Source organism: Pipra filicauda, unplaced genomic scaffold (genome assembly GCF_003945595.2).
Source record: "Pipra filicauda isolate LSUMZ 115617 unplaced genomic scaffold, ASM394559v2 scaffold157_size4220110_pilon, whole genome shotgun sequence".
Taxonomy (NCBI): domain Eukaryota; kingdom Metazoa; phylum Chordata; class Aves; order Passeriformes; family Pipridae; genus Pipra; species Pipra filicauda.
Window position 1 is genome coordinate 170909 of NW_024104073.1, and position 14607 is coordinate 185515.

The 14607-nt window shown below is 40.7% G+C and overlaps 1 protein-coding gene across 1 annotated transcript; it reads right to left on the bottom strand.

Moving 5' to 3' along the window:
* Positions 1-1460: 1460 nt before the first annotated feature.
* LOC113995224 (nuclear receptor subfamily 0 group B member 2-like) lies at positions 1461-12378 on the bottom strand. The gene is given in 6 exon segments (XM_039379123.1): positions 1461-1714; positions 6177-6635; positions 6638-6754; positions 6889-6940; positions 10701-10806; positions 12263-12378. Coding segments are annotated over 6 exon segments (1104 nt in total).
* Positions 12379-14607: the final 2229 nt, after the last annotated feature.

Sequence of the window (14607 nt, forward strand, 5' to 3'; positions counted from 1 at the left end):
AAAGTGGGGGGAAAATGTGTAGCCTTTTGTCAAAACTGGTAGGTAGTAAACTCTTATTATTTTTTTAACTTCTTTTTTCCTTGGTTGACTTTAAAAGAAAGTCCTTTGAACATCCATCTCTGTTGATGTCCATTTGTATATATATACATATATATAAATAGAGTTCTCTTATGATTTTAGCTTGACATTCTAAGGCAGTGTGCATTAAGCTATCATACTCTTGGTCCTCTTGTCTGTCTACCTGCCTGTCAGTACCCATTTGGTGAATTTGACACCCCTTGCCAAACAAAACTAAATTGGATCTACTACTGAAAAAATTCAGAAATTAATTCCTCTAAGTTTCATGGAAACCATATGCAGAGGAATGGGACAGGTAAGGGATTCAAATACCTTCCATTACGTTTAAGCTTAATGGTTTTTTTATCCTGACAGATGACAAGTCAGCACACACGTGCTGTCTCTTCCCCAGCCAGATGGATGGGCGACAGCGAGATGTTAAGGGGAATGCTGTACTGTACTTGGAGGTGGAGACGTGGAACTCTTGCAGTGAGAGGTGGAGGAACAGATTGTACACATCTGTAGGAAATGATATTTTAGCATTTCTGCTGTCCAAGGAACATCTGACATCTGTTTGAAGAGAAGTGAAGGTAATTATAAAAGGATGCAGGGAGGGCTAAAGGAAAAAGGTCTTAAATATGTAGGAAACTAGGCTACATTAGATTTGCTGTTTATGGCATGACACACTAACTTTCAGCCTTTGTTATTGCTATCCTGGAAACAATCCTGAGCAACGGCTTTTGTCTAGTCAACAAATTTTTTATTCATGGTGTTCAGTTTCCTACTTAGGGAAGAACTTTGTAAATAATGGGAGAGGGATTTAATGCCCACAGTTTACTGCAAGACTTAGAAAAGAACATATAAAAAGCAGTTAGTAAGGGGGAGGTCCATCAAGCAATTACAGCCAAGGGACTAGAGTTCTCAGTGGAACAAAAAGGGAATTGGGATCAGGGACTGACATCCCAAGAAAAGGAAGGATTTTTACTGATTTTACCATTGACCAACCTTTTATGTATCTATTCAACATCAACTGAATAAAATTTACCATTGCCCCTGCTCCTGAAAGCCAAAACGTCTGGAAAGCCAAAAGCATATAGTATAAACAGCTGTAAAAATGCTCACTAGAAAAAATATGGTTGAACCTAGCACAACTGGAAAGTATGCTGGTGCTCCTAGACAGTCTTTGACTACTTTAAACTAAGGATTTCTGAAAGCACACAGAATCATGAAATGCTTAGATTTCTCTGCTTTATTTCTAAAATGTTAAAAAAATACTTCGTACAAAAAAAAAATATGGCTTACAAAAATGCATCAATGATTGTTTTGAAATGTGTTTATTTAGTTCATAATAACCTCTCATCTCTTCAAAAATAGGTATTTGAGAGCTCAGATGTCATCTGTTTTCAAAGGCAGTCTGGCTTGATATGTAGTGTTTCTGGAAGTAATACGTTTAGGATGGCCTCTCCTATAATGGGCCTGAAGAAGAGCTCTTCGATAGCATCTGCATCAATGTCTCGAAGAGAGGCGATCAGCTGAAGAATCGAAGCAAACCTGCCCAGGTTTCCATGGAACATTGTTGAGACAAACTCCATCAAGGCTTGCTGGGCTTCCTGCTGCAGTGTTTGTACATATGGGGGACACTTTAGGACACAGCATCCTGTCAAAACAAAAAGTAAAATAGCAAATCTTGAGTATACATTTCTGTTCTAAGCCCTTCAATGGATTTCTGGCTTATAGAACTACTTTCTCTATAGAAAAATAAACAGTTCCTAAATACACTTTTTCATAAAAGAAGATACATGTCGTTCAATAATTTGAAGGAGCATTGAGCAGCATTGTAAGCACATAGGAATCTGGCCTGTTACATTAAAATCCAGCTTTGCAATAGTACCAGCAGGTAAATGACTCGGTACAGATGGAGAAGAAGCTTTATTGTGTTGTCTACCCACCAAAGTCTGAGTAGGTGGAAAAATTCCAGCTCTAATCTACAGTAGGTAGGTAACATCAGGAAGATAGAGATGGTGGTTTGGAGCAGAGAGCAGGCTTGAAGCCTGAAAACATGGTTCTCCAGTCTACCTAGCCCCATCTCCACCCTGTTGTTGCCTCTGGTTACTAGACTAAGCTGGGGAACTATGGTTCACCATGCTATGTAGACACTTTCATTTACAGTCTAAAAAGAGAATAAAGATTCTCTGTGAGATGCATCACGACCCACAGGAGTGGTAACTGGTTTTGTTTTCCCTTTCCTCAGCCATTTCTGCAAGAAGAGAAGTCTCTGTCCTATGGAGTCATTGTCTTGAGCCTCACATACCTCCCATAGCATGTGACCTGCTGGCTCAAGGGCATCTGTGCGTGCCAGGGCTCAGTTCAAAGAACACCCTGTGTTTATCCTTTGCCTCTGGAGGGACTGCCTTGTCATGTAGCTATCAGTGATCTGTTGCCCCCTGTTCTCACCACCTAAGGACAACAACATCTTTTCTTTCCTAGAATTGCTGCAGCCTGGACAGAGGTAGCACACACTCTAGGCCTATTTGGCATCTTTTACAGTGACTGACTCCATACCTCCCTGGGATGGGATCTGAATAGCTTACAACAGGGAGCGTTTCACACAAGATCATTCATTTAAGTATGGGAGGTTCTGCTCCTTGCCTAGTGCCCTCTACTAGGGCAAAACCAACCTGGTTGAGTTTTCTTCAACCTGTAACTGGCTGCTCTTTGCTGGCCTTCAGCAGCTCTCTTGCTAAATATCACTGCCAGAGGAGAGGAAGTCTCAGCCAAACTTGAAACAAGGCTAGCCAGAAATGGAGACTTTGGAAAAGTCGTCATCTCCTCTGGGATTACCAGCAGCTGCAAGCTGTGAGGATGGTTCCAAGTGTTAGATTTTTCATGGAGAGGAAATTGCCAGGACTTTGTATATTCACAATGAAATTGCAATTGTTTATATCCCTTCAAATATGCTTCATTTCCCTATTTGGTATTCTTTTCTGTGTAATGAAACACTGGGTTTAATTTACATATAATGAGACACTTCTTGTTCTGAGATCTGTTGTAATAATACTCAGTCAAACACATGTTTCCAGCTGAACTATAAACCTCTTAAGAGTATCCTTTTTAACAGAAGTCCTGTCATAGCCTTGATGGAGTTTTAATATATATATATGTATAGAAAACACTCCAAAAATACGTCTATATATGGCACTGATTAATTAGAAACATTGTTTTTCACAGTTCCTGTCCCTTCACTGTGCAGTTCCAATAGCTTTTCAGACAATTTGCAAAAGCACAAGAACATTTTCACCTCACTCTGAGCTGTTCCTGTGTGGCAGAACAGTCATACCTGCTTCTTCCTTTGACTTATTGCCTGTGTCCTAGTAGAGAAAGCCTTGCAGCTGGACCTTTCACCCACAGAAACTGTGACCTCTTTGAAGCCACCTAGCTTTTCCCCTGGGAAAAGCAGGGATGCCAATATGTTCTGGAGAGTCTGGATTCCATTGATGCAATGTGCCTGTTTCTCCTCAGGGGCTGGACGCACGCTTTCTTCTTTACAGGTTCTTGCAGGCCCACATGAGGCCAGTTAGTAACCCAGCCAGAGCCTCCTGCAGAGAGGTGCTGCACAGTCTGCTTTTATTTCCATCTCTGGGGCCCTCAACATAGGAAGGATGTGGACCTGCTGGAGCAAGCCCAGAGGAGGGCCCTAAAGATGATCAGAGGGCTGGTGCACCTCTCCTATGACGACAGGCTGAGAGAGTTGGGATCATTCATACTGGAGAGGAGAAGGCTTCGGGAAGACCTTATAGCAGCCCTCCTGTACCTAAAGGGGCTTTACAAGAAAGCTGGAGAGGGACTTTTTACAAGGCATGGAGTGATAGGACTAGGGTAATGGCCTTGAACTGAAAGAAGGTGAGGAGGTTTAGATTAGGTATTAGGCAGAAATTCTTTGCTATGAGAGTGGTGAGGCACTGGAACGGCTTGCCCAGAGATGTTGTGAATGCCACAACCCTGGAAGTTGACCAGAAGGCCAAGATGGGGCTTTGAGCAACCTGATCTAGTGGAAGGTGGCCCTGCTTATGGCAGGGAGGTTGGACTAGATGATTTTTAAGGTCTTTTCCAACCCCAACCATTCTAGTGTAGAACCTACATTCCATCATGCTACCTGCCACTCTCTCAACAAAGGAATTTTTTTAATGATAGTAAGCACAATATCTGTAACACAAGAGATCAGCCAGAGCACAAGCAAAGCTTTGTCGTACCTGTCACACTTCTTATCCAAGTGATGGCTGCTACAGCTGCATGCCTGGATGCCCTGTTGAACTCCAACTCATAACCCAGCTCTGAGCTGCTCTGTACCTGGCCCTTCCCCATTGCCTCAATCAGTTTTGGTGGTCCTAACAGAAGTAAAACATTCAGGGTGGGAGCCCTCATGAGGTACTTCAGAATCCAAGAAAGGGTTTACCACTGTCACTGCTGGTGGCTCCCTGAAATCCTCTTAGAACTGAGGCCTGTAGAATTTTAACATTTTGCCAAACATCACACCAAAACTTGAAAAGTTTGAAAATGTGCTGCATGTATGTAGAAAATATTTTCTGAGTTTGGTGGAAAGTATTAAAAAGCTTTTAAAAATAGTAATTGTGAAATAACAGCTGTACAGATTTGTTTGCAGCAAAGGGCAGTTTGGGGCTGTGCATAAGCCCTGAGTACCCGTTTCAACTCAGAGTTAGACTGTAACTGTTTAATCTGGAGTCAGTCTTGGCTCACCAGAAGTTCTCTAGGCTGCCTTCGTCAGCTTGTGGGGAAATATTCCAGAGAACAGGTTCATCCCACCTATGAGCTAGGCGACATTCCTGAAACACTGGAATGTGTCTGCAGACAGCCTCAAGGCTGCTGGCCCTCTCATGCAGCACCCTAGAGAAGCACCAGGCCTTAGAAGGCAGAAATCCAGAACATAACCCTGCTTCTGCTGCTTTCTCCTCAAGTGAAAATCTCATTTTACCCACGGAGATAATAAAAATGCCTACTAGTTAAACTGTGTAAGCTGCTGCAGATGAGGCATTTCTCTTCTTAGCATCCCCCTAGATATAACTGGAGGTTTCGTTTAGCCTGATTTTACTGTGAAAAAAACAACAAAATAACTTGCACTGAAACAAACTCCACTGATTCGATGCTGCAGCACAGACACACAAGGCAATACCAAACATCTGGATGACATTACACCTCAAGAGTCAGAATCTGAATCCCATTGGAAACAAATATAAAGTCATACAGCTTTTGAGCAGCCTATAAACCATTCACCACAAGAAATATAATGGAATAACTGAAGCATTCATGTATCCTTTTGGTGCAGTCTGAAGTACAGCACACTGCTGACAGTGCAGCCAACAGCAGTGATTGCTGTGGAAGGAGCCGAGGATCTGAGCCAGAGCAGGCTGGAGTCAGTAAGTCTTTCCATTTACTTTAGTGTACTTAGAGCTGAGCTTTTAATGACTCATGCACTCCATGGTGCTGACTGAGGAAACCTTCCTTCCTAAAGAGCCTGAACTTGGCATCTGAAATGAGAGGATGCAACCACTAGTTTTAGTTTGCTCCATGATTGCTGTTGCAGGCTTTGAGTGTAGTGATATTAAATTATATAAATAAATAATATAAACAAATAAAAGCTGTGTAACATCAACACAGCATCCTTTTGCCTCATTGATGAAAATCAATTGATAAGGATTATTTTATCTTCTCCAGAGTTACAGAGGAAGTCTTTGTTAAAATACCTCCAGTACTCACATTGTATACCCATGTACCATCTCTCCTTTGCAGTACCATGGATGAGGCTGCTGTATTATCTTTGAACTGAAAATCAGTTTGAAGTGACACTGTTAATTATTTATGACTTAAAATTTGTCTAATAGAAGCTGTTTTGGCTTACAGTGGGTGACCTACTGCACACAGCCAAGGTACTGAAATAAACCACTTCAAGCAGAAAAGTCATTAAATTGTGGAATATGGATTTTTGAGAAATTTAGCTGTATTCATAGGCAAGAGTAAAACTAAACATTTGTCTATATACAAATGAAAATGCCAAATGTCTTTCTAAGCCCATAATCATCTATGTAGTTTCCAGGAGGACTCACCAGAATTAAAAAGAATAATTCCTTTAAGACAGGCATGTTCTTTTGCACTTATGTCCAGGTCCCAGCATTTCCACAAGAGATTCTTCATCTTCTGAACTTTTGTCAAAGATGCTCCTGGTGATGAGCTGCCCAGATCATTGTTAGCTGTCAAAGACTGATTGAGGAGGATTTTTTTCAATAAACTAGGGACTGAAGTCTCTCTCAGATCAAAATCCACCCCTTCTTGTGCCATGCCCAGGACAAAAAGAGGGGCCCAGTTCTGCTGTATGAGAACAAGCTGATCATCCAAAGGCATGTGATAAAAAGAAGGTAAGTTTCTAATAAAAATTGAAGTCTTCAAGAGCACTCCAGAAGCTCTTCTGCACATGGCTTCTGGTGTTTTCAGGACAACTCTTCTCCTGTCCAAGCAAGAGCAGTCCTTGATTCCTGTGGAGTAGTGGGGACTGTGATGCTGCTGGTCTCACCTCCATGATCTTTGTTAAGGATCTGACACAGGATGCTCTTAGTATGGTGTGTCTCACACTGACATTTCCTAAATTTCTTATTTGGGATCTTGGTAGCCATAGAGCCAGAGTTCCCTGTGACAGGAAACAGCATGTGGGGAGCTATGCATCAACAGCAGGAGAGAGCATTTCTGCCACACAGTGAGGCAGTGCATGTTTTTATATACACAGGCAGTTGAAAAGTAATATGACCTGATCTGTGAAGTTACCTTGAACTTTATTTGCACCAGTCTGTTTCGAATGAGGCGGGGCTGCCGGCTGCTGGTATCACACTGGGCTGCCATAACCCTGGGCCAGCAGAAGGGCTCACACCTGCCGAGGGCACAGGCATCGCTTACCACGGTGCCCCAGTGCAGGCAGACTGTGCCTGGCCTGCTGCCACCAGGCAGTGGCCTTTTGCCAAAGGCCAGCTCTATAACACATACAACCTGCCCCTGAGGGGAAGCCTGGGAAAAACTGTGACACCAAAAGTAAAGAAGGAGCAAGTTGTCTATGTTTTTATTGGTACACTGACATTGCCCACTAACTAATGCTCCTGAGGGCACAGGAATGCATTTATACTTACAAATGATGCTGTGTCACCAGGCACTTCTGTTTCTTGTTTAAAGGAGCCACCTGAAGATGTGGATGTTTACCATTATTTTTCATAGAGCACTTAACAGTGTTCATTCTTTACACCGTAACTAACAGGATGTGTGACACCTGTGTCCCAGGGATGGAAATCCCATGTTTAGGAATTATTTCATGTTTCTGTGAGATTTGAGAGAAACTTCAGAGAAGGTCAGCTGCTATAGCTCATGACGTTATCTCTTGCATTTCAAAAATTATAATTTCAAACACAGAACTTGTGGACTTAGAATCATAGAATCAATTGGTTTGGAAAAGATCTTTAAGATCATCGAGTCCAAACATTAACCCAGCACTGCCAAGTCCACCACTAAATCATGTCTTTGAGCACCACATTTACATGTCTTTTGAGTACCTCCAGGAATGGTGACCCAACCACTTCCCTGAGCAGCCTGGGCATCTGGCATCGATGTAGAATAAGACAATGCAAGGCATCCAGTACAGTTTCCTCCTTTACTTCAGAATACTTCTCCCCAACTTACTGTGTAATTAAATATTCCTCACACAAACCAATGAAGAAAAAATGGCATTTTGTACTGTTGCATGTGTGAACTTCTGTAGCAAAGCGAGAGCTGAATGACTGAATTGTCAGGACTCTTCAGTAAACATCAGGGGACATTAAGCAGCAGGAACAAAAGGAACTCAGCCTAGACGAGAAGAAATTGATACTTCAAGTTTTTGTTACTTCACGCTCTCTTGCTTGCTTTTATATAGGGGAAGAGGTACTAAGTTTTTTTCATCAAGCATAATGTTTATGTATTCCTACCATCTGAGCTATTAACACATCTTAACAAAAAATGAGCATTAAAAACTGTAGGATCCCAAAATCAAATACCTGCAGAATGGAGTCTGAGCGGTCTCAGCAAAAGGCCTTGGGCTACGAAAGCTGGGGGAAAAACCTCGGTTTGAGGACCAGACAAGATATCACTGGTTTGGAATGTCCTGCCCAGACCCAGAGAGACTGTACTCTGATTTTAGCAAGCCTCTGCACAAAATCCATTGTTGTTTTCTCCCTCCCTGTGTATCCTGTGTATTCTGTGAATTTGAATATCTCTCCCCCATGTAAATCCCCAAAAATGTAATCCTAAGATAAGTGGGTTTTCCCCATGATGTAAGTGCTAAACTCAAAAGGTGTAACATGGGTTTTTCCTTGTAAAACTCCCTGTTCGTAGTACCTCACCCCCCTATGAATATGTAGACCCCAGACCCTTAAAATATCAGCCTGTATGTCCAATAAAGGATTCCAGATTCTGCCTCCAACTGGGATCATGTTAGTTTCCTAGACTCCCACAAGAAACAACAGCTCAAAGGTCTTCATCTGCCAGATCTCCAAGCCTTTGGCTAGAGGCCCTCCCATCAGATGCATAGATACAAATTTGTGTTTTGCCACAAATTTTGTTTTTTCCACGCTGGGCCATTTTAAACTTTTCATTTATTTACCTTTCCATTTTTATTTTCCTTTCCATATTTACCTTATCTTGCAAAGTTTTCCCCTTCTGAGATAAAAAGTGGAGGAAGAGATGGCTGCTTCAAAGTTGAGCAATCTAGGAGTATAGTGCTGCTGAGGTACAGCTACCACTAACTGCAGTGAAGGTCAGGGCACGCAGAGCACCACTGGTGGGATTTGCTTGTCCACCTCTCCATCCATTCAATAGCTCCCTGTTGTCCATTGCTGGGGTATCGAAGAGTTCTTTAGGTTAAATGGCATGGCAGTAGAGGAGTCCCCAGATAGCCCTATCCCTCTTATTCTTGATGTAAAATTCAAGCTGGCCTGAGGTTCAGTGGAATGAACTCCAGTTGCAGGGCTAATGTCGTCTGAGGTTCAGCATGAATTACATAGATTGCCTGATGGCTGTACTAGACAGAGAGACTGAGCTTGCAAAAATCATTCTTACATAGCATTTGCTTGTGAAAAGAAGCTCTGTCTTCTAACTGCCAGTGAGCATGGTGGTGTTTCAGCAATCTAGGTCGGAAAGTGACTTCCGAGAAACCCAGCTCCTGTAATCCAAGGAAAAAAAAGCACCATCTCACAGTTGACCATTTCACTTTCACAGTTCAGGTCATTATTTCACAGTTCCTATTAATTGTGCTAATTAAAGTTCTACTCCAGATTAAATTGATTCCTTTCCTAATTTTCTTTTAATGAGATCTGCATCAGTCATATGCAGTGAGTCCTGATGTCAGTAGCATATGGTGTTGAATACCATTTCTATTTGTCATCATGTATTTCCTTTGATCGTGTATATATCTAAGTGGCAGAAGCAAATGATATTTTTTTCTAACAGGAATTTCTGGTATATTATAATAACTTTATGACTGCTTACCAAAAATACAGAGTAAAGGTTACTGCCTCAGTATGAGAGTGCTAAGGACACGTCATCAGCTTTTTCTGAAAGAATGATTATTTAGAATTATGAGCCAATATGGAATTGTAGGTGAAACCTATACTGGTAGTCCTGATTCAAAATTGCCTGAAATTCTGCATGACCCAATTTTCTCAAACATAGAGAACCAGTAGCTAAAGTTAGTGCTATGCACATAAATGAGGCAACAGTTAATTTTTCTTTCTAAATCTTACCAATAGACCGGTTGCAGCTACATGCACCTACCTATAAAGCATCTAAGTCTTCTTGCTACAGTAGCAATGCTTCATACTTTCATATGTTAAGAAAGTATGCGATACAAACCCCAATTTTGTGATATGAGAACTTCCCTATGGATTTTTATCTATTTTAGCTGTCTCTAGCACTATGTTTAAGAATAGGAAGACACAGTCACATCAATGTTATTTTTTCTGTTTTGCATTATTATACTTTTTCAATCTACAAGGCACACACACCCACATTCACTGTCACCACATTCTCTTTGCAACCATCAAAATTGCTCCTCAGGCACAAATGCCAGCATTTGGACAACAAAACAATGTGTCCTAACTACACGCACAAAATTAAAAAGAACTGAAAGAGGGTCAGTTTAGATTAGATATTAGGAAGAAATTCTTTACTGTGAGCATGGTGAGGCACTGGAACAGGTTGCCCAGAGACATTGTAGATGCCCCATCCCTGGAAGTGTTCAAGGCCAGGTTGGCTGGGGCTTTGAGCAACCTGTTATAGTGGAAGGTCTCCCTGTCCATTGCAGAGAGGTTGGAACTAGATGATCTTTAAGGTCCCCTCCAACTCAAACTATTCAGCAATTCTATGATTGCTGCAGACTGCCCTTTGATATTCACACCATTGCTGGGAATAAAAATAATAAATATGCTATTGGGTCTAAAGTATGAGACATATTATTTTTGGGTCATAGTCCATAGAATTAATTCAACTAATAGAATACTTGGAAGGCTTAAGAGACTTGTCAGATAATATAGGAGCTTACATGGCCACCTTATCCTTACCTTGGCAGTAGCCAAACATGAGTACTTCAGGAAGAGTGTATGACACATACCACTCTTCTCATGAGTGTTTTTCTTGCTTTCAATCACTTGTAGCTTGGGGGGAAACCTGAACCAGAATGATTTTATGCATTTAATAACTTTCAATTAATTTCTAACCTCTGATCTTATGCAGTCTGCTCCTGAAGCCACATGAACATCCACATCAGCCTATGTCAAGAAGGTCTGTGGATGCCTGTGAAGTGAGACAAACCTTGACCAAACATGACATTTGCTGGACCTTCTTGCTTTTGTACTGGGAAGAGAAAAAGGGAATCAATCGATCCCTATTCACTCTCTCTATAGTTTGCTTTATTTTCCAAATCTCAGTAAGACACACAGTCATCCTTTGTTGAAACTAGAGAGATGTAGCTTCTTTCTTTAGGGTGGCACTAGGCCTTTGATTATCTTGTTACCCTTCTTTGAATCTTTCTCAGCCCTATCACTTCTCTAAGATATTCTTTAAGGAGAAGTGTGAAAAGAACCAGAACAGGACACAGTATCCAGGACTTAGGAAAACATGGATTTATACAGGGACAGGATGAGGTTTTTCATTTTGCCTTTCCCAGAAGTCACTCCTGAGCTGTTGTTGCCATGAAACTGTCACAGCCCCCAGGTTTTACTCCTGAATAATGTTCATCAGTTCAGAGACTCTTATGTTAGTCAGTAGTGGAGTTAGGAGTGTTTTATCGTATGTGCATCTTTTGCCGTATAAATATATTTATAAATATATACATACACACCTAATTATCATTTGACACCTAATCAATGATTTTCATTAAGCCTTTCTACGATTCTTCTGACAGCCCTAGTCTACCTCAATAATTTTGTGCCATCAGCAGATATTTATATTCTGAAACTTTGAAGGCACTGCTCTTCAGAATAGTTCACTCAATGCTGTGAGTTGTTTAAAAGACTATAATAATTTACCTATAGGGAAGAAAATCTGATGCTGTCCTTGCAGTAGAGTGTCTATATATACAAGATGGCTTATATGTATATGTATAGACACAATGTATATAGTAACTGTTATTACTAAGCAGCGATGTGAACTCTCCTGCTTTCCTAAAAGGTGAGACTGGAAGCAGATGCATTTCTGGAGAAAAAAAATCTTCCACTATTATTTCATATGGGCTACAAGAAGGAAACACCTTCCTAGGAAGCTGACAGCAGCTTTTTTGACATCACACCAGGCTGGTAAATGCACATATTCCTTGACTGAGTGATCTCTTATCTTTCTGGTCTCATAAAAACATTTAATTTGCCTATAAACATCCATATGACTTCAGAACAGGATTCTCTAGAAGTTTTGTACAACTTATTTTCTAGGAGGAGTTGGGTGAATTTCGTGTCACTGGTGCTTTTGAGGACAGTTGACCTCTCCAACAGCCTTAATGACGACAAAAGGAGACAGTAATAAAACCATTATCTTTCTAGAAGGGTTCCACCCCCTCATCTCATGGTGCCAACCATGTCTCTTGAGAAATAAAGGTATTCATTTCTCAGCTAGAGGAACCAAGAGCTACCATTCAGACTGCCTGTTTCGGCTAGGCAGAGACTGGGAAATGTCAGTCCCAAGCTGAAGCCTGCTCAGCTTTGAAACAAGCTCTGAAACAGCATCTTTAGCTTCTGGTAATGCCATGGCAAAGTGACATTTGGCCCCTATGTCTGAAGCAAGTCTACATATATTATGAATCTAGTTAATTTAAACACATTCAGCCTATCCTGAAGGTCAGCGGGTGAACTTCTCAAGAGATAGAAGGTAAGCATGTGCTTAAAATACTTTGGTTGATTAAGGTCTGATAAAATCAGCATTTTTTTGATGATAGCTGTTTGCACAGAAGTAGCAAATTATTAGAGAAGCAGGTGCCCCAGGAGGCCCTGCAGTGAAATGTTGTCTATCACTGAAACTAGGCCTGTTTTAAATTTGCCTCTGGTTACTGAGTTACAGTGAAGGCAAATGCCTCTGAATTTCTGCCCCACATCTTAACATGAAATAGGAGCTCTGAAAAGCCCCCTTCTTAAAATCCTACCCTGGGCATCTAAGTTTAACTCATGTTCTGCTGTTCTTTGTCTTCAGAAACACTGGAGTAGCATTTAAAGTGACTTTTTGACAGGTGCTGCTCACTGACTGAAGAAGGGAGACTGTTTGTCTTCATTTTAAACCACGGACATTTTGTTAGAGATTTTAAGCTGCCCAGCCATACCTCAGCTGTTGCAAATGTGAATGCAAACATGTGCCATCTGGAGCTACAACCAAATCCAAGATTGTAAGTACAGAAAGTAAATAACAGCTCAGCAATGCTCCTCAGTCAGAAGGCAGGATGAGAGAGGAACATATTTCTTAACTCTTCAGCTTCTTATAAATCTAAAGCAGCAATAGATTTCCATGGATGAATGTGCATAAATAAACCCAAAAGAGTTCTTTATGCTGTTTAAGCAAACAAGCAAAACAAAAAAACAAGTAAGAAAAAACCCAAACAAATAGCTGGATAAGTAAATTGTCTCTGATTTTTTAACAGCTCTAACCTGCCTCTCACTAACATGGGGTCAGAGACTTCTTCCTCTGAAAACCCAAGCATCCATCACTTCGGATGCCATAGCAGACATGCTGCTACAGGGCCATTTCTCCCTTGGTGGAAGGTGAGGGATTGGTTTAAGTAGTGTGTGGAAAGGGGTATGAATCTGGAGACATGAGTAGGTTTTAAGCCGCCCAACACCAATTTTTTGTTTTCTTCATACTGGAAAAACTGGTGGATTTTTATAAGGATAAATTGGCAAATTTTTATAAGGGCACACCTTGGAGGGTGGGATGTAAACCAGAAGTGACTTCGTACCAGATTGTGCCATTTTTCTGTAGCTCCCTCATCAAGGAGATGGTGTTTGTACAGTCACCCTTATCAGCATTGGGACAGGCACCATCTGTCATTTTAAATGTAGACAGATACACCACTTATTATTGCTCAGGAGGTGGAAAGTGCTGCAAAACAAGGTAGAAAATTGCCACAGTTTTTGAAAGCAAAGTTAGAAAATGCTCCTGGCTAGCAATGTCATCTCCAGAGTGACACTGGGAAGGCAACTCCTCCCTTCAGTCCTCTCCCCTGCTGAGAAGAGTAATTGAGATGATAAAACTTTTAACATATTATAGAGCCCACTATAATGTTAAAGCTAAGTCTGCCTTATATCATTGAAGATAAATGCCTAGTCTAGTGATTAGCATTCTATAAATACCACAGATTAGCGAGTGAAGGTTAGATGGCAGATTAGATATGTGGTGTATATCTTCAGACTTACCTTTACATATTTTATTTATAATAAATGAGCAAGGTCTTAACAAGTAATCTGTGGTGCAAAAAACTAAATACCAAAACTAAATACCAAACACTAAATATGAAACATTTTATTTTGAAATATATAAGGGGCAAAATGATAATAAGTTCTGATAGAAGTATAGAACTAAGGCATTGAGTTTTCCCTGTAACAAAGTTAACATGCCCAAATTTCCCTCACTATTTGCCATAGGATAACTTCTCTATCAATATTTCTTGAATTAAATATCTATCCATTCAGACTGGGGGAAAGAAAGGAAAGAAAAGAAAGAAAAGAAAAGAAAGAAAGAAAGAAGGAAAGGAAAGAAAGGAAGGAAGGAAGGAAGGAAGGAAGGAAGGAAGGAAGGAAGGAAGGAAGGAAGGAAGAAAGGAAGAGAAAGAAAGAAAGAAAGAAAGAAAGAAAGAAAGAAAGAAAGAAAGAAAGAAAGAAAGAAAGAAATGAAAAGAAATAAAGAAAGAAATAAAGAAAGAAAAAGAAAGAAAGAAAGAAAGAAAGAAAGAAGAAAGAAAGAAAGAAAGGAAGGAATCTCAAAATCTGGATT